At 52.6% G+C, this 19,160-nt stretch overlaps 1 protein-coding gene across 1 annotated transcript in view; it reads left to right on the forward strand.

Moving 5' to 3' along the window:
- Nucleotides 1–9,458: 9,458 nt before the first annotated feature.
- Nucleotides 9,459–19,160, forward strand: part of LRRC75A (leucine rich repeat containing 75A) — a 107,269-nt gene continuing 97,567 nt past the window's right edge. Inside the window, exon 1 of the mRNA XM_069873989.1 lies at nt 9,459–9,805. Within this exon, the coding sequence (XP_069730090.1) occupies nt 9,542–9,805 (264 nt within the window). The 5' untranslated portion in view covers nt 9,459–9,541. The remainder of the gene's footprint in view (nt 9,806–19,160) is intronic.

A 19,160-nucleotide genomic window follows, 5' to 3' on the forward strand; every position in this document is an offset into this window, starting at 1 on the left:
CATCTCAAGGCAATCATTTTTCCCTCAGACCAAAGTGTAGAAAACTGTCCCAGCCTTCTTAATGCTGCTGGAGGGAAAGCAGAGAGAAGTTCTCAAGATGACTCCAGAAAAATATTTGGCAGCTTTAACCTCTTGCTAAACAACTTTTGGACAGGGTGTAAACAGTGTTCTGGTTTTATAAACACGGCATCCAGACTGGGGAGTAGAAAAAAAGCTGAAGCCGTCACGGGAAGGGAAGATGGATTGCTTCCGTCAGCCTAAGTATTTTTATATTCTCTCAGGGTTCAGGGGTTGAGTTTGGACATATTTTGCATGGGAAATGTGGGAGGAGAGAGGGGTGGCACTGGAAGGAGAAAGCACCTGAATCTGGAAAAGTGTGAGCGTATAGGAATGTCTCTTGACAGCAATACCTGTGCAGATGTGATACCTTGGTGGCAGAGGGAGGTGGGTGGTCACTGCTCCCTTTTGCTCTAGGGAGATCAGTTTTGTTGTGCAGAGGTCCATCCTCTCAGCCCCCATGGGTGTGATGCAGGCAGGCACCTCTACAACCCCCCCTTTTTTACTGAGGAAATGCTTCTGGCATCTAATAATTATTTTTCTACTCTTCTGTTTGGGCTAAATGATTAAACAGGCGCCAGCAATGTGCGCTTGCAGCCCAGAACCCACCCATGTCCTGGGCTGCATCCAGAGCAGAGGGACCAGCAGGGAGGGAGGGGATTCTGCCCCTCTGCTCTGCTCTGTGAGACCCACCTGGAGCCCCATGTCCAGCTCTGGAGTCCTCAGCACAGGGAGGACATGGAGCTGTTGGAGCGAGGCCAGAGGAGGCCACAGAGATGATCTGAGGGCTGGAGAACCTCCTGTATGAGGACAGGCTGGGAGATTTGGGGTTGTTCAGCCTGGAGAAGAGAAGGCTCCAGGGAGACCTCATACTCCTTCCCTAACCACCTCCACTGGCCCATCCTGAAAACAGACACCAGAGCTCAGGACTGATTTCAAGCAGGAGGAAGGCGCTTCCCTCTATATGGCACTGTTCTTTCTCAGGTTGTGTTCTCCCTTGCTTTGGGGCATGAAGACAGGGTATTTTGTTTTAATCCTTTTAATTTGCCTTTTCTAGCCAAATCATAGGATCATAGAATCACCAGGTTGGAAGAGACCCACCGGATCATCAAGTCCAACCATTCCCATCAATCACTAAACCATGTCCCTCAGCACCTCATCCACCCGTCCCTTAAACCCCTCCAGGGAAGGGGACTCAACCCCCTCCCTGGGCAGCCTCTGCCAGTGCCCAATGACCCTTTCCGTGAAGAAATTTTTCCTAATGTCCAATCTAAACCTCCCCTGGTGGATCTTGAGGCCATTCCCTCTCATCCTGTCCCCTGTCCCTTGGGAGAAGAGCCCAGCTCCCTCCTCTCCACAACCTCCTTTCAGATAGTTGTAGAGAGCAATGAGGTCTCCCCTCAGCCTCCTCTTCTCCAGGCTAAACACCCCCAGCTCTCTCAGCTGTTCCTCATAAGGCTTGTTCTCCAGCCCCTTCACCAGCTTCATTGCTCTTCTCTGGACTTGCCCCAGAGCCTCAACATCCTTGTGGTGAGGGTGAGGGACAATTCTTGGGGTGAGGTGTGGACAATTAATTCAAAGGTGAATACGGGAAGACTTCATCCATTGCCTGGAGGAAACATAAGTACTTCTATGTGAGATTCTTTCATTTTGCCTTACAAACGTCTCTCAGAACACGTAATCTTTCTCGTTATTATATTGCTCCATTTATTCAGTTCAGCTGCAATTATATCTTGCAGCATTTCAGAAGGTCCTTCAACCCTGCCTCACTGTGCCTTGTCAGAGCCGAATTGAATCAAGCTTAGGATACGGATAGCCTTTTGTTCTTTTAAAATCTTATTTTTCAATTTGGCCTCCTTCCCCAGAGTTTGTCTGCTCAGACTGGCTCCTCTTCTCTCGCTGGGTTTGGTGGTGTCGTACAGTAAGGCTGGTTCTTGGGTTTTATTTTTTTTTCAGAGGCAAAAATCACATTAACTCTGGGATTCCTCTAAATGCCATCTTGAAAGTAATATTTCTTATAGTCAGCTTAGTCTTTCCCACGTAGGGAGTAGTGCTAACCTGAATCTGATACTGACATTTAAAATTAATCATAATGATTCCAGCCCTATCAAGAAAAATCGGCAAGTCCTGGTTAAATGCTGAGAGCACGATGAGAAAAATGAACAACTGTCCTTGAGGTTGGGGGTGTTTCTTCTCCGTTTCTTAAGAGAAACAGTAACTGTGGGATTTAGACCCAGAGTTGGGCTGACAAGACACCCCTGCAAGACTTGTCAGGTTGGAAGAAGAGATGAACACCAAGGTTTCACGTGGCTGGGTGTCTCTGGTGGAGAATGGCAGCTATCAAATACAGACGCAAGGGTGAGGATGTCTTGCAAACACACATTTATGGAGACCTATATGTATTTGGACTAATATATGGAATCATAGAATGGTTTGAGTTGGAAAGGACCTTAGAGTGCAGCCAGTTCCACCCCTGCCATGGGCAGGGACACCTCCCACTGGATCAGGGGCTCCAAGCCCCATCCAACCTGGCCTTGAACCCCTCCAGGGATGGGGCAGCCAGCACTGCTCTGGGCAACCTGGGCCAGGGTCTCCCCACCCTCACAGCAAAACATTTCTGCCTAAGATGTCATCTCAGTCTCCCCTGTTGCAGCTCAAAACCATTCCCCTCATCCTATCCCTGCCCTCCCTGACCCAGAGCCCCTCCCCAGCTTTCCTGGAGCCTCTTTCAGTCCTGGAAGCTGCTCAAAGGTCTCCACAGAGACTTCTCTTCTCCAGGCTCCTCTTCTCTCTCTTTTGAATATCCCATGTTGGACTGTACCTATCCAGAGTGGTTTTTCCAGCTTAGGATGGAAGTTCTGGTCAAAACCTGGGATCAGGAAGGCGTTTCTACTTTAAGCAAGCTGCAAAATGCATCTCCCCCATCTAAGCCTATGTGTGCACAGATACAGGGCTCAGTTACAGCACCTTAAAAAGCACATTGCAAAGGACAATGCAAAGAGAAGTGTAAATAGATTATGATAGAATCACAGCTTCTCATCCACCACTTGTGTGCTGGGAACCAGGTCTGTCCCACAGCTCTCCATGGGCTGGAGCTCGCTCTGCAGCTCTCTGACCCGATGAAATACTTTGCTAAACCCATTAGCAGATCCACAGCCAACATGCATTTTTTTCTTAATGCAGATGTTTGCAAACTGCAAATCAGTAGATGTTTGTCCAAAGGAGTTTGTTTTTTTTTATTCCATGCATATTCCTTATGGTATCTCATATTAATGGTGTGTTAGAAAAATCCACTCTTTTAAAAGGAAATAACTTCAGATCATGAGACCATGAAGAAAATAGTTTCTCCTGTCCCACATAATTTAGGTTTAAGAATGTTCTCGCTTCTGCATCAAAATGAAACTAAAGCTTTTCAATGCATTATGCAGAAGCCAGGGAACATCCATACCATGAGTCAATAACCCGCTGGAATAAACTGGTGTGCAGGAGCTCCAGCATCAAATGCCTGAAAACAGAGGCACACAGCCTCAGTTCTCTGACACCCAAGTGTGGTTGCCCAATACCAAACTACTTTGCACGTGTGTACGCTTATAAACCTAACTTCAGATTAGTCACAGATAAAACTAACTTCCTTCTGCCAGGAAGGACTAACTGGTTTTACTGGAAGATTGTGGCTGCCCCATCCCTGGAGGTGTTCAGGGCCAGGTTGGATGGGGCTTTGAGCACCTGATCCAGTGGGAGGTGTCCCTGCCCATGGTCGGGGTTGGAAATGGATGGGCTTTGAGTTCCCTTCTGACCCAAACCATTCCCTGATTCTATAAGCTCTGGGGTCAGATTCCTTCGTGCTGGGAGGGCTTGGGTTGTGTGCAAGTGTTTTGAATACGCATGGAAAACTTTGTGTGTGTGTGTAAGCCGAGTGTTGCCATGAGGTTGGGTCTGTGGCCAGATGAGACTCTTTGTAGATGGAGCATTGCTGATGGATCTGCACATCTTGTACTGTTGAGTCACCAGTGCTGAGCCTGGAGGTTACTCCTGGGTGGTCACGGTGCCTTTGCATCTACTCACAGGGAGTGTAAATCCAACCCGCCAGAACTCGGCGTTTGCTTTGCATTGCTGTAACAAGAGGACACACCACACTCTTGTCTTTTATTTTTTTTGTTGCTAGCTTTGTCCTGTGTGCTATAAATAAGCCCGTTGAGGAGCGGCTGATAAACTCTCTGCCCTGCTGACACAAGTGTCATAAAAGCAAAGGCTGTGCTTTATTTATTTACTCAGGGCTGTGGTTGCTGTGGATGTGGCTCTGCCCAGCTTGGCCCCTCTCTGCTTCAGGAGAGGGTTTGCAGCTCCCATTCCATTTGGATCCTCAGGGAATGGGTATGGTGGTTCCCCCCAAACGGGAAACGGTCCACTGGATGGACCTGAAGAAGTGGAGAGAGGGCAGAGTTCTCCTGGCACAGTCAGACCCACAGCCCCTGCTGACAAAGCTGCCTCAGCTCATGGGCCTTGGTACAAACCGTTCTTTAAAGTGGGGAAAAATCAGTGATGGATTGGCTTTGGCTCTCCAGGTGCTGCTAGAAACAAGGCCTTTTGCCTGCTACAATCTTAGGAGATCTATCTTAGGAGAACTATCACTTCTCCCCGTGTCCCTCGGTGGCTTTTCCCATCAGACCAGGCTGTATATCCCAAGTTTGCACCTATGAGCCATTCTCACTGGTGCTTCTTGCTGTGAGCAAGGATGCTGCAAGCTGACCTTGTGCTGGGTCCCAGATGAGCTCAGGAACACGCTGCTGGCTGGGTTCGCTCAGCTCACCTGGTGTGAGCATCCTCCTCACAACCCAAGATGGTCACAAACAAATCTTTTTTTCCCTGTAGGACAAACATCTGCATTGCAAACCGCTGTCGGAGCTGGTATCGACCAGCAGAAAGACTGTAGCAGGCACAGGACTCATGCAGCAGACGCAAAGCTTCATGCGACCTTTGAGGTCTCGGCCGTCACCTGGACAGGCTGCAGGTAACTGGTTTCCTGGGCTGGTGGTGTGAGATCTTGGTATAAGGGAGGTGCATGATTTTCCCTTCTTCTTAGACGAGATGCTCTGTTCGGGTGGTGATGTCTCTTTGGAGGAGGCCTTGTTATTCAGGGCACGATGTTGTGCTGCCCAGCCTCAAATTCTCCAGGAGCCAAGGGAATCCCAGCCCTGGCAGGGGTTTCCCGTTCTATTTCTTCTTCACTATTTAATATCTTTGTTGGAAAGATGAACTGACCTGATCTTGCTGGCATCTCAGCGTACAACAACTTACAGACAGGTAAAGAACTGGCTCTGAGATGGAACTCAGGAGCAGGCAGAGGGTGTCCTATGCAGGGATAGGAGTTGGACTCCATGATCCTTATGGGTTCCTTCTAACTCAGGACATTCTGTGATTCTATGGAATTTAGGGCTGGAAGCACCTTGTCTGCCAGCTCCTGTTGGGCAGCAAGGCTGCACGTACTGGCAGGGCTGAGCACACCGTTACTGCTCAGAAAAGCGCTGCTGATGCTCCGTTGATTCAGATGGAAGTTCTGCCTTATGCAGAATGAATGCACGAGGTGACAGGTCCTGTTCCCACCCACCTTGGGGCGCAGGATGAGGCTCCAGGTCTGAAATGATGCTCTGTCAATGGGATTTTCAGGCACAGACCCACACAGCATCTTGCAGGGTCACAACAGGTTTTGATTGTTTAAATGTTGGGATCTGTTATCATCCTAATAACAGCACAGCGCAGAGTGATGGTTTCAAAGGGAGGAGGCTGGACCTAGGCTGGAGTCTGCAGGGGAAAATGCTGCTGGGTGGGGTGGGGGGTCAGGCATTGCTTCCCGCTGCCTCCTGTTCATGTTAGCAAATTAGCTGCCCCTTTCTGACTTCTCTGGGGAGAAGATCTGCTGCCAGGTGACGTCTACGGTTCACACAAACTAACAGTTTCTGCAAACCATGTGGCTGTGTGTTTCCTCATGCAGTGAAAACAAGTTTCTAGCTCAGCAGTCAAAAGCTGTCTTGAGACTGGAGAAGAGAAGGCTCCAGAGAGACCTCATAGTGGCCTTCCAGTACCTGAAGGGGGCTACAAGAAAGCTGGGGAGGGGCTTTTCACAAGGGCATGGAGTGATAGGATGAGGGGGAATGACTTAAAATTGGAAGGGAGAAGGTTTAGATTAGACAGTAGGAAGGAATTCTTCATGATGAGGGTGGGGAGGCCCTGGCCCAGGTTGCCCAGAGCAGGGGTGGCTGCCCCATCCCTGGAGGGGTTCAAGGCCAGGTTGGATGGGGCTTGGAGCCCCTGATCCAGTGGGAGGTGTCTCTGCCCATGGCAGGGGGTGGAACTGGCTGGGCTTTGAGGTCCCTTCCAACCCAAACCATCCTATGATTCACCCTGTGATAACATCTCCTGCAGCAGGTGAGCAGTCCCTGCCCGCAGGAGCTGTTCATCACCATCTTTACCCAGGAGCTTTCATCTGCACCTTACACCCTGCCAGCAGAGCCTGGGAGATAAGGAGGGGTTGAACACGGGCTGCAGAGCTGCTGGAAGGAGCAGCGTGAGGGTGGCCGGGGGGCTTTGTCTGGGCTAGGGGGCAGCAGGGCAGGAGCGGTGACTTCCAGTTGGGCTCAGGAGTGGCTGCTGGCAGGGATGAAGCTGAGGGAGGAGGCAAGGAGGTAAAACAGGAGGAATATGAAGAATATGAGGCTGACACTGCATCCCGAGCCAGAGCTGGGAATCCCACAGCATCCCTCTGCCCTGGCCATGCTCAGTGGTACCCGGGGGGCACAGGGCTGGCAGTTGGGGTCTCCCCAGGTCAGAGGATACAGCGGGCACCCCATGGACAACCCGCAGCAACCCCCCAGCCTCCCGGGGGCAGCCCAGCCCGCTGCCTCCCCCTCTCCTCGGTGCATCCCCCCACTAAAAGCCCTGGCAGCTCCCCTCCATGCACCCCTCAGGTACGACCCCCCCTCCTCCCTGCAATCCCCCATGCAGTCCCCCCTTTACAAGCCCGGTGCAGCCCACTCCCCCTCTACATGTCCCCCCCTTTCCCTGGGGGGTACATTCTCGTGGTGATGGGCTGGAAGAGGGGTGTCTCCCCACCCCGAGAACTGCCCAGCTGGCAGCCCCTGGTTTGCTTGGTGCCCACGGTGTGTGAACCTGGGGCTGCATGCAAGGGGAGGAGGGGCATGGGAGGATGCACAAAGGGTTTGGTGGTGCACAAAGGGATGCATGAGGGGTTAGGGGGGAGGCATGAAGGTTTCAGGGGGTGCACGATGGGCTTGGTGGTGCACAAAGGGATGTACAAGGGGTTGAAGGGGGATTCATGAGGGATTTGGGGATGCACGAGGGGTTGAGGGGATGCATGAAGGTTTCAGAGGGGGCATGAGAGGTTTGGGGGTGCACAGAGGGATGTACAAGGGGTTGAAGGGGGCATGAACAACGAGTTCTGGGGATGCACGATGGGTTTGGGGGTGCACAGAAGGATGCACAAGGGGTTCAAGGGGGGATGCATGAGGGATTTGGGGATGCACGAGGGGTTAGGGAAGATGCATGAAGGTTTCAGGGGATGCACAAGGGGTTTGAGGGTGCACAGAGGGCCGTACAAGGGATTGAAGGGAGCACGGATGAGGGGCTGGGGGGATGCACAAAAAGCTTGGGCGTGCACGAAGGATGCATGAGGGGTTAGGAAAGATGCATGAAGGGCTCAGGGGATGTGTGAGAGGTATGGGGGTGCACAGGGATTGAAGGGAGCATGCACGAGGGGTTGGGGGGGATGCACGAAGGGCTCAGGGGATGCATGAGGGGTTTGGGGGTGCACCTAGGGATGCATGAGGGGCTGAAGGAGGGATGCACAAGGGCTTTGGAGGCGCACAAAGGATGCACGAAGGGCTCAGGGGATGCGTGAGGGGTTTAGGGGTGCACAAGGGGATGTACAAGGGATTGAAGGGAGCATGTACGAGGGGCTGGGGGCATGCACAAGGGGTTCGGAAAGATGCACGAAGGGCTCAGGGGATGCGCGAGGGGCTGAAGGAGGGATGCACAAGGGGCTTGGGGACGCACAAAGGATGCAGGAAGGGTTCGGAAAGATGCACGTAGCTCCACCTGGTGCAACCCCCCTCCTCCCCGGTGCAATCCCCGGTGCAATCCCCAAGCGCTGCGGGGCGAGCCGAGGCGGTGGAAGGAAGGAAGAGCCCCGTCCGGCTCCAGCTTCCTCCGCAAGCCCTGCCTCGGCTCCCGGTGCCCGCCCCCTCCCCTCTCTCCCTCCCTCCCCCGGCTCCCGGTGCTCCCGCAGCCGCGGAGCTCCCGCCGCCGTGCAACAGTTGCTGCCCCCGAGCTCGGCCGCCCCGCCTCGGGGAGCCCCCTGGGAGCCGGGGGGAGGGCTGGGGGGGGGTTTGCTCGGAGCCTCCGCCGCCGCTTTGCAGCGCTGAGCACTGCCGCTCTCATCGCCGGGAGAAGGAGCTGCTGGGACCGCGGCTCCGAGCCTGCCCGCAGCGATGGAGCGGGGCGGCGAGCTCAGCGATCCGCTCCCCGGGGCGCCGAGCCCCGTCCTCAACCCCTCGTGCAACCCCTGAACCCGCCCTGCATCCCTTTGTGCACCCTCAAACCTCTCGTGCACCCCCCCTTCAGCCCCTCGTGCATCCCTTTGTGCACCCCAAAACCCTTTGTGCATCCCTCTGTGCACCCCAAACCCTCTGTGCGCCCCCCTTCGACCCCTTGTGCATCCCCTTGGGCACCCCAGACCCTTTGTGCACCCCTCTTCAACCCCTTGTGCATCCCTCTGTGCACCCCAAACCCTTTGTGCAACCCCCTTTGACCCCTTGTGCATCCCTCTGTGCACCCCAGACCCTCTGTGCACCCCTCTTTGACCCTTTCTGCATCCCTCCGTGCACCCCAAACCCCTTGTGCATCCCTCTGTGCACCCCAAACCCTCTGTGCATCCCTCTGTCCGCCCCAAACCCCTTGTGCATCCTCCACTTCCACCTCTTGTGCACCCCAAACCCCTCCTGCAACCTCTTGTGTATCTTCCCTACCCCCTTTTGTATCCCTTGTGCACCCTGAAATCCCTTGTGCATTCCTTTGTGCACCCCAAATCCCTTGTGCACCCCCCTTCGGCCCCTTGTGCATCCCTCTGTCCACCCCAAACCCCTGTGCATCCGCCCCTTCCACCTCTTGTGCGCCCCTTTGTGCACCCCAAACCCCTCCTGCACCCTCTGAACCCCTCGTGCATCTCCCCTAACCCCTCTTGTATCCCTTGTGCCTCCCCAAATCCCTTGTGCATCCCTCTGTGCACCCCAAACCCTTTGCGCATCCCCCCATCCCCTCGTGCACCCCTTGTGCATCTCCCCCACCTCTTTCTGCATCCCCTGTGCCCCCTTCCCCCAGCCCTTTTCTTACCACCCCCCCGTGCCCCCCATCCTCTCCGTGGCTTCCAGCCCCGATCCTCCCCTTGCATGCAGCCCCGGGGCCACTCGCCATGGGCACCAAGCAGACCAAGGGGTGCCAGCCGGGCGGCGCTGGGGAGAGCTCTCCAACCCATCACCGCAAGAAAGTGCCCCCCAGGGAAAGGGGGGACTTCCTCACCTCCCTGGTGGTGAAGTCTGGCGAGAAGTTTGGGAAGGCTGGTGGCAGCAGCTTGCCCCCTTACCACCGGCGGATCTGCATGATCCAGGACATGCTGGTGCTGGTGAAGCAGGGCAAGCAGGAGGAGGCCACCGAGCTGCTGAGACACCTGCGGCAGGTGAGGATGGGCAGGTATCTCCTGGGGGTGGGGTGGGGGGGCTGCCTGCTTGCTGTAGTCTAAGGAGCTAAAAGCATCCCAGCTAGCGAAGAGCGGGTGCGCTCGGGTTCTGCGGGTCTAACTTTTTGTGGTGGCATCTTGGGGAAGCGACCGAGGAGCTGCAGGGTGGTCATGATGTTGGAGATGGGAAAATAACCCCAGGGATGTGTTCTGCATTGTCTACAGCGAGGAACCCTGCCGGCTGCGTTTTTTTCCTTCCCTTCATTGCTTGGGCTGATATCTCTGAGGCTGCACTGTGCGCAACCCACTCGAAGAGGTTCCCACTCAACTTTCCAAAAGTTTTGGTGTTTAAAGCAGATCTGTAAAAGCACCGAGGCAATTGGAGCCGGCAGTTTGAGAATCAGCTCTTCCTGGCTCAGAAATAACCAACAGTTGGCAGCTTTGCTTTGCCTCTTGTTCTGTTTTGATCACTTGGTGGAGTTTTGGTGGTGTTGACTGGGGTTTGTAGAAATGAGTGAGTGGGAAGCGAATTGTACGGAGCCGAGACCTTTCCCCTTGGAAGTCTGTTCTCGCTGGGCATCAGCTGAGAAACGAAACTGTGGAAAAGTTGCTGTGAGCAACAGAAAAGCAGCTGAAGAGCTCTGCTCTGCCTCCAGCAAATCAGCATTTAACCTTTTCTACTGACAGATGGTGATAAAAAGACCAAAGTGCTGGGCATTTTCAAGGCACTGGGGTACGCAGGGTTTTGAAAACCAGCAAGTTTTCCATGCAAACTGAAACCAGACCTGTATCGAGCTTGATGTTTCTCCAAAGGAGCCTGTGAGGCGCCCAGCTGTTCGGCGTAACCAGTTTTACCACCTGGGGAAAAGTTGCTGGGCTCTGTGCTGGGCATTGGGAGCTGCTGGCTTGCCCCATATATCTGCTCTGGGTCGGTCTGTCTGCGTGGAAACAGCTGGTCTTGGAGTTTTCTTCTTGATTTTGTGTTTGGTTTTTTTTTCTTGCATTTTCTCCCCATTTTCTGGTCCTGTTAACTTTTTAGCAAGTGGAGGTGTTGTTTAGGGCATGTCCCCTTCTCGCCCCTGCGAGGGGCATTTCCATTTACCCCGTTGGCCAGGGTCCTTCTGCCTGGCTGGTTTGCGTGACTCGGGATTATCTTTGGAGCAGCCCAGGAATCTGAACAGTTTCATGTGTTGTTCACGTTCCTTTATTGAACTCTGTCGCGATTTACTCTTAGTTTGAGATAAAATTCTTTTCTGGAGAGGAACGTGCCACCTCGCTGGGAGCAGGGGGTACAACTCCTTGGGACAATGACCTCTCCACGTGGGATCTGTGGGGCCGTCGTGGGTTGAGATGTGGCTGGGGAGACCCCATGGGACAGAAGCATCTATGAGTTAGGTAGATCTGTCCCCAAATGTCGCACCTTCTTAGCCGCGCCAGAGCTTTATCCTTGCACCAGCAGCTCGTTGACAAGGGCAGAAAGGCATCTTTTAGAAGATGTTTCTATTGAACACCCCCCAAAAAAATAAATCTTGGTGCCTGTGAAGTACTGTGAGTCGCTCCCAAGTTGTCTCTGGCTTCAGATGCTCTGGACTGTCCTCTCCCTCCCCCCGGGTTGGCACAGAGTTGGGATGTGTCACGGTGGCTGCTCCGGTGACAAATCTGGCCGTGGGGGTATCCCATCATCTGACTAGGGAGGAGAAAAAAAAAAAAGCTAGAAATGAACTTTAAAATGCTGGGGGAAGAGAGAGACCTGTTACAGTTAGATAAGTCTTTGTGAGTGAGTGTTAGCTGAAGAGCTTGCTCTGATAAAATATATCTGAGAGTGTCAAAATAGGGAACACTTTGTCCTAGATACTATAATAGACTCGAAGCATATTTTAATGAGGCAGTATTGTTCCTCGCCTTCGGTAGTGAATGTGGGATGCCCCAGTGAACAAATCCCAGTTGCTGTGGTTTTCCATAGGCTGGTTTTTGGGAGGTGGCATTTTAGGGGTGCATTGGTGGCTGCAAGGGATGCTTGGATTGCTCCCAAGGAGCTGGGACTGAGAGGCAGCACTTCAAGAATCATAAAATCACTAGGTTGGAAAAGACACCCTAGATCATCGAGTCCAACCATTCCTATCAAGAACTGAGCTCCTGCTGTATCCCAGCCCGAAAACAAGGATTTGGAGGGAAGGATGAGCTTCCCCGTGCAGAGAGGGATGGACGCTTCTGCCTGGTGGGGTGGAGACCTGTCCCCATGAGCCATTTATACGGTGTCCAGCGAGAGGGGCTGTGGTGTTGGTTGGTCCGTGTAGTTGCTAATGTAACATGTGATGCTGCTGCTAAGCTAGGGTTTTCTGAGCAAACCTAGCGACCTGGTGCCCAGCTCTCAGCTGCATTTAGACTTTTTATTTGAAAATCCTCGCCGTTTAGCTCACTGGGAACCTTTCCACTGACTTTACCAAGCTTTGAAGCCAGCTCAGCGTGCTTGCGAGGGGGTAGGTGATGCCATCCCCACGTCTGGAGGTGCTCCGTGCTTTTTTTTTGACTTGAGTAAGATGAGCGAGTTACCAGACCTGAGGCTGACCAGCTTTTCAGCTTTTCTTGACATAACGCCCTGCCCAGCCCACCTGGTTTGGGGGCTTCCCCTCCTGCCTACCAGGGCTCCCACAAAATCTGTGTTTGATCACCAGCCAAAGGGCAGGGCAACAAAACCTTATTTAAACATCGTCCTGCCCTTCCAGCTCCATCACTGGCACCACTATCCAGTGTAGCCTTTTGCATTTCACCGAGCTTATCCATCCTTTTGCATTTCACTGAGCTTATCCATCCTGCTGCCCTCCCCTGAAATGCAAGCGATGCTGTTTTCTTTACAGGCTCTCATAAGGATTAATTAGTGTTTCCAAGAATGCTTGGAGGTTGGAAACAGCTATAAAAGCACTAAGATACAAAGTGGACTTCTTTTAGTTCAGAAAGGTAAAAAATGTGACCAGCAGACAGAGTTATTTGCTTTGAGGCTGCTGTTCCAAGAGGTCAGGAGTGGTCTCTGGTGTGGAGGCAATTGGATCCCAACGCTTGCCCTCAAAATAACATTTATGTTATTACTGCACGTGGGAGTTGGCAGCGGCTCTTCGAAAGGGTCTGTGCTCCTTTGGCACAGCCAGCCTGGTTCAATGACAGTTTCTTGAGCTAGAGATACCGTTTGTTCTTTGCTCCTGCTCTAATAACGCTGTTGACTGCCTGGAGCCCCAACACCACACTGCAAAATTAAAATCTCCTCCCCAAAAAGTGCCACCCGCTGCCCACTTTGAGGTGTGTTTTTCCTCTAAGCCATCCTTGCCAGTGCTGCACGCAGAATGCTTTTGGCAGTTAAATGCGTTGGAGGAGAAATGGAAATGCACTGAAACAGTTAATGCTTTCTGGAGGCTGGAGTTTGGAGTTGCAAAGAAACTTGCATCACCTGGATGGAGCCTGGGTGGTTGCCTTTCATGGAAGTAATTCTTGTGCTGAATAATTTTGCATCCGGCTTCTGTGCTATGAAGTGGCTTCCTAGATTTACCTGTCAGCCTCTTCTCTGCTTTCCTGCAGTGAGCTGCTGCCGGGCCTCACCCTAAAAGAGGGTGAAAATTGAACTAGTTAAGGATGTCCAGCACTTAGAGAAACCCGGGACCCTGCTCTCAGACCCTGCACCCCAACTCTTTTGGCTGTCATAGAATCATTAAGGTTGGAAAAGCCCTCTGAGCTCATCCAGTCCAACCATCAGCCCAACCCCACTGTCCCCCGTAATCCATGTCTGGAAGTGCCATGTCTACACGGTTTTGAACCAGGGATGGAGACTCCCCAACTGCCCTGGGTAGCCTCTTCCAGTGCTTGACCATGGGTGTGAGAATTGCAGCTCCTCTGTGCCAATGAATTGCTGTGCCTGATGCCAGCAATTGCAGAACAGGACAGCTTTACTGTATAGTGTATTGCTTTTTTTTTTTTTACTTTATTTTTTTGACGTGCTCTTGAGTTTCAGTGGTTAAAGCAGCCAAGCGCTGTCAGTATATTAAATTCTGGGAGTGTCTCTCCTGCTGGGGAGAGGATTTGTAAAACAAAGCATGTTTTCCTCCTTTCCACTGCCAAACGGATCGTTTTCCCAAGTGAAATGGTGAAGCGTTTCCCAGCACATTACGTTTTGCTCAAAGAATTTGCTATTGGTTATGGCTCAATGTGGAGTTTTTGCTGGGCTGTTGCTGCTGCTCCAGCGGATGGAAGCTGGGCTGGTGGGAGAGGAAACAGCCACCAGCTCTGGGCATCACCTGCAGGAGGTGTAAAGCAGTACCAGGAGTTAAAACAAAACACAAAAACCAAAAGGAGAATCATAGAATCGCCAGGTTGGAAAAGACCTCTTGGATCATCGAGTCCAACCATCCCTATCTGCCACTAAACCATGTCCCTCAGCACCTCGTCTACCCACCTTTTAAACCCCTCCAGGGAAGGTGACTCAACCCCCTCCCTGGGCAGCCTCTGCCAGTGCCCAATGACCCTTTCTGTGAAAAATTTTTTCCTCATGTTCAGCCTGAACCTCCCCTGGTGGAGCTTGAGGCCATTCCCTCTTGTCCTGTCCCCTGTCCCTTGGGAGAAGAGCCCAGCTCCCTCCTCTCTACAACCTTCTTTCAGGTAGTTGTAGAGAGCAATGAGGTCTCCCCTCAGCCTCCTCTTCTCCAGGCTAAACAACCCCAGCTCTCTCAGCCGCTCCTCGTAACACTTGTTCTCCAGCACCTTACCCAACTTTGTTGCAAAGTGTTGTAGGAAGAAACTCAGGCACTGAAGATGGCTTGAAGCCAAATGGTGAGGTCCAAGGTGCAGCAAAGCTTCATGACTTCTTAGGTGGCTTCTCTGCTCATGCCAGCCTTGCCTGGGCAGGGAGTGAAGGGCAGGGGAGAGGGATCAGGTTCCCAAATGGGACCAAAGACACCACGACAACTCCGATTCGCGAGAAGGGGCTGGAGGCCAACGTGCTTGATGCCTACCCATGCCAACCCTGTGCCCTGGGTGCAGGCAGCTGCCTCTTTGCCGTGGGCAGCCTGCCATCCCCATGGTTTGTCCCCCAAAACATCCCTGATGTGGGTGCAGGCATTCCTGTGCCTCCTTCAAAGCCAACCTTTGGGTTTTGGAGCAGGTGGGAAGAGCAAGGCGTGATGTGTCCCTATGTCTGTCCTGCTGGGTCGGTGATTAAATGCTTGCTACTTCGGAGCAGCTGCATGGTGCCGTCGGGACTGCGAGACACAGGGATGCTTTGTTAATTAAATGATGAATATCTTGATCATAAGAGGAGGCTTGGCCAGTGGGAATAGTAAAGAAAACCTTTAAAATAGCTAATGTAGAGACAGTTTGGGCTCCTGTGCCCTTCTTCTCCCTACACCAGCGCAAAGGGCTGCGTGATGAGTTAAAAAGCAGTTCTTAGGGGCAGTGCTTCTGCTTAAATTAATGCTTAAGTGCATTAAATGTCAGCCAACTTATGCTCGTTGTCCCTGAGGATTATATCACACCAAGCCCTGCCTCCCTGTCCCTAGATTCTTACCCCAGCACTCAGGATTTGGCACTTTTTGGGAGGCAGGAGCTGTTGGGGAGACTTTGGTGCAGGGCTATGAAGGTGGCGACAAGACAGTAGGAGGGCTGCAGCCTTCCTGGGAAGGGTAAGAACTGCTTCTGCAGCTCTAAAGAGAGCGATAAAAGTGTTTCCAAACCTACCTGGGAAGTCATTACTGGCATCTCATGGGTGCTTGGAGTTGCTGAGATGGAGAGAGGAAGGTTTCCCTGAGTTCAGACCAGTTGGGCAGCATTGCACCCAGGTAGGCTTGAAAAGCAGCCACCTGTGGAGATGTGTTTGGCCTCTGGGTGTAACTTTGCACACTCAGTAAGAGGTTCTGAACATAAGGAAACATTAGGAAAAAATTTTTCACAGAAAGGGTCATTGGGCACTGGAACACGCTCCCCAGAAAGGGGATTGAGTCACCTTCCCTGGAGGGCTTTAAGGGACGAGTGGACGAGGTGCTGAGGGACATGGTTTAGTATTTGATAGGTATGGTTGGACTCGATGATCTGATGGGTCTTTTCCAACCTGGTGATTCTATGATTTTGTGGCCCAGTATCAGCCTGGTCTGTGTGTTACACTGTGTGTTACACAATATGCACCTTCATGGTACACATTGTGGGTCAGGAGTGCTTTTGGCGGTATTTATTCCCCAAACTACTCTTCAGAGGCAGAGATGCCATTGTGTAGTAGACGTCATCGAGGTGGATCAGTTGTCAGATCAGTTCCTCAGGACATGGAGCTGTTGGAGCGAGGCCAGAGGAGGCCACGGAGATGATGCGAGGGCTGGAGAACCTCCCGCACGAGGTCAGGCTGAGAGAGTTGGGGTTGTTCAGCCTGGAGAAGAGAAGGCTGCGGGGAGACCTTAGAGCAGCTTCCAGTGCTGAAAGGGGCTCCAGGAAAGCTGGGGAGGGGCTCTGGATCAGGGAGGGCAGGGAGAGGACGAGGGCAATGGTTTTGAGCTACAAGAGGGGACACTGAGATGAGATCTAAGGAAGAAGTGTTTTGCTGTGAGGATGAAGCACTGGCCCAGGTTGTCCAGGGAGGTGGTGGTGGCCCCATTCCTGGAAACATTCAAGGTCAGGTTGCAGGGTCCCTGAGCAACCTGATGTGGTTAAAGATGTCCCTGCTCCTGCAGCGGTGTTGGACTGGATGACCTGTAAAGGTCCCTTCCAGCCTGAAGTATTTTATGAGTCTATGATCTGTGGTGGCTGTAGCGTCTCTGGCAGCTCATCAGGATGAAGGGATGTTTTTCGGTGGTGCCTTGTCTCAGATTCCAACTTTCTCCCTGAAGGATGTTGGCCCCTGGCTTTGCACCAGCCTTGAATCCCTGATGATGCCAAAACTACTTCAATGTTCGTCTTCAGCCGTGCAGTTTGACGTGCTTATTGACTTCTAGAGCAGACCTTGGGGAGCAGTGTGGTGTGGTTGATGAGATGCAGCTTAGCTGCAGCCTGCGGATCCCTCATAGCTGGACTGTGCCTCTCTGTGCCCCCTGTCTGCCCTGGGGCACCATGCCTGCAGAGGCCACCCTGTAGCCCCTGGGATGCTGGAGGACCTTCAGCATCGCTTCTTCCAGGCAAGTGAAAACCTAGTTCCCTATCTTAGGCGCTAAGACCAGCCGATTCATCAGAGGTGACCAGGGCTGGAGTTGCTTGGCTCCGTGCAGCCTCTGAGCTGCTGGCAGGAGGGCAGGAATGAAGAGGCTTGCAGAATTGGGTTTTTTTTCTTTTATGAGTGGGGGTCCCCGGGGACAGGGAGCGGGGGCTGAGCCTGGGTGCCCTTTCTGCCTGTGTGGTGGAAGTTGGGTAACCCGGCAGGGCAGCGTTAGGATGAGCCCTCATTTCCTTTGGTTAGGGTTGCTGATGAAACCATCAGCACTCCCCACAGTTATTTCTAACCATTAGGGTGTTTTCTTTCCCAAATGGGTGTCTCTGGTCTTCTCACCATGGTCCCTAACCCTGCCCTGCCGCAAGCTTCTCCCTTGCAGCATCCTTTCTCTGCTTGCTTCCCATCCTGATTCCTTCTGCTCTTTTTCCTTCCCTCCCTTGGGATGTGCAGGTGGATTCATCGTGATGTCTGCTTGGCATGTGAGCAGCCTGGTTTTAATTAGCCTCCTAGAAGGTGTCTGCTGCTGCTCCTGCTAAGGAAAATGCGTCTTTGGAGGATGCTGAGATGCAGGGAAGGAGGAGGAGGTCAGGCAGCACCAGGGAAGGCAGCATGGTACGTGCTTGGCAGCGTGGGCTCAATCCCTGGAGACCCTGTGTGGGGCAGTGATGCTCACCCTGACACTGGCACGGAGCAGAGCGGTTTTTCTCTTCGTACAGAGATGTCCCCCTGGGATTGGGGAATCACACGCATAAGAAATCAGCCTTGCTAGTGGATTCATTAATGCAACACACACAATGCACACAGGCAGGACCTGCTTGCTGCAGGGACAGCAGTAGAAGAGCCTGAGCAGGGGTGAGATCCGTGTTCATATGTCTGCTTGCATCTGAGAAGCATGTCCTGGATGCCTCCCTCCACAGCCAAGGGTCCCTGGCTCAGCCTTTCTGGAAATGCCGTGGGCTCTGAGGGCTGCGTGCCTGGGGAGGGGGTGGCTCCTGCACCTGCCGTAGCATGGGATCTGGGAGGGGATGCAGTGCAAAGTTGCCTCCTCCAAAAGGGTAATAGATGAAACTGCTGGCTCAGACCTTGGTTTCCTTCCTCTGGCCCTGCAGAGCTGGGCTGGGGTCAGCTGGGCTGGCTGCTGGTGGCCAGAGGAGGTGGGCAGAGGAGCAGGTCCTGCCTGCACCCTCTCCGGAGCTAGACATCTCCAAGCTGGGAGAGTTTCATGGTTGCAGTTGCAAGCCAGCCCCTATTCAGCATTTTATCTGTTTATACAATAGCAGGAATGTGTCTTTTTCTCCCCCCTCCAGGCTGCTGCTTTCACATCTGATGTGAAACGCAGACAGCTCGGGACTCCAGCCCTCAGACAGCCTGGCATGCACCTATTTTTTCCCCCTTTTTCTCTTTTTATCTTGCTTCAAACTGTTAAACCCCCGTGTCTGAGGAAGCCTTCTCCCTCTTGCCAGTGCGGGGGTGTGACGTCTGCATGGGGAGAGATCTCCCTGCAGGTCCTGGTGCTGGATCTGGGATGGTGTGTTGGGGTGTGCAGGGGGGCTCAAGGATGGAGGGGAATGCACTTGAAGTCCAGTATGTTTTAACTTCTCGACAGCTTTAGATCACTAATAATATTCTCTGTATTGGGGAGTTGGTGACCATGGCCTAGTCAGAGGTAAGGGAGATGGTTAGATGTTAATATTCATTCTTGTACAAAGAGATACAGGACTTTTTTTTTAGCTTTTAACTTCTGCACACCCTAGCCAAAAGCCTAATGGGATTTAACTCCTACTTCCCTTTCTCTCTTTTGTGTATCTCAGCTGCTTTATCCTCCCAGTTTTGGCGAAAACACCAACGAATGGTAAATTTAATCTTGCCTCTAAAAGCAAAAACTAAATTCTCGTTCCCCGAGTGGAAGGTTTTAGCTCCAATTACTCTTGGCTCTGACCTTGCTGCTTTGCTGGACCTGCTTCCAGCTTTCTCAGATCTTTTCAAGACTCTCTACCCTCCAGACATCCTGTCTTTCAAAGGCAGTGATGCTTTCTTTGTGCGAGGGTTTGAGCGCACAGCATTGCCTGCTCGAGGGAGAGCCTGGACCATGCACCGGAGCCAGCAGAAGGGAGATGCCTCCTTCCTCATGCCTTTGAGTATCTCAGTGAATGTCTGATTCCTTAGGACCTCTTTATATTATAA

This window comes from Phaenicophaeus curvirostris, chromosome 21, assembly GCF_032191515.1.
Source record: "Phaenicophaeus curvirostris isolate KB17595 chromosome 21, BPBGC_Pcur_1.0, whole genome shotgun sequence".
In the NCBI taxonomy this organism is placed as follows: domain Eukaryota; kingdom Metazoa; phylum Chordata; class Aves; order Cuculiformes; family Cuculidae; genus Phaenicophaeus; species Phaenicophaeus curvirostris.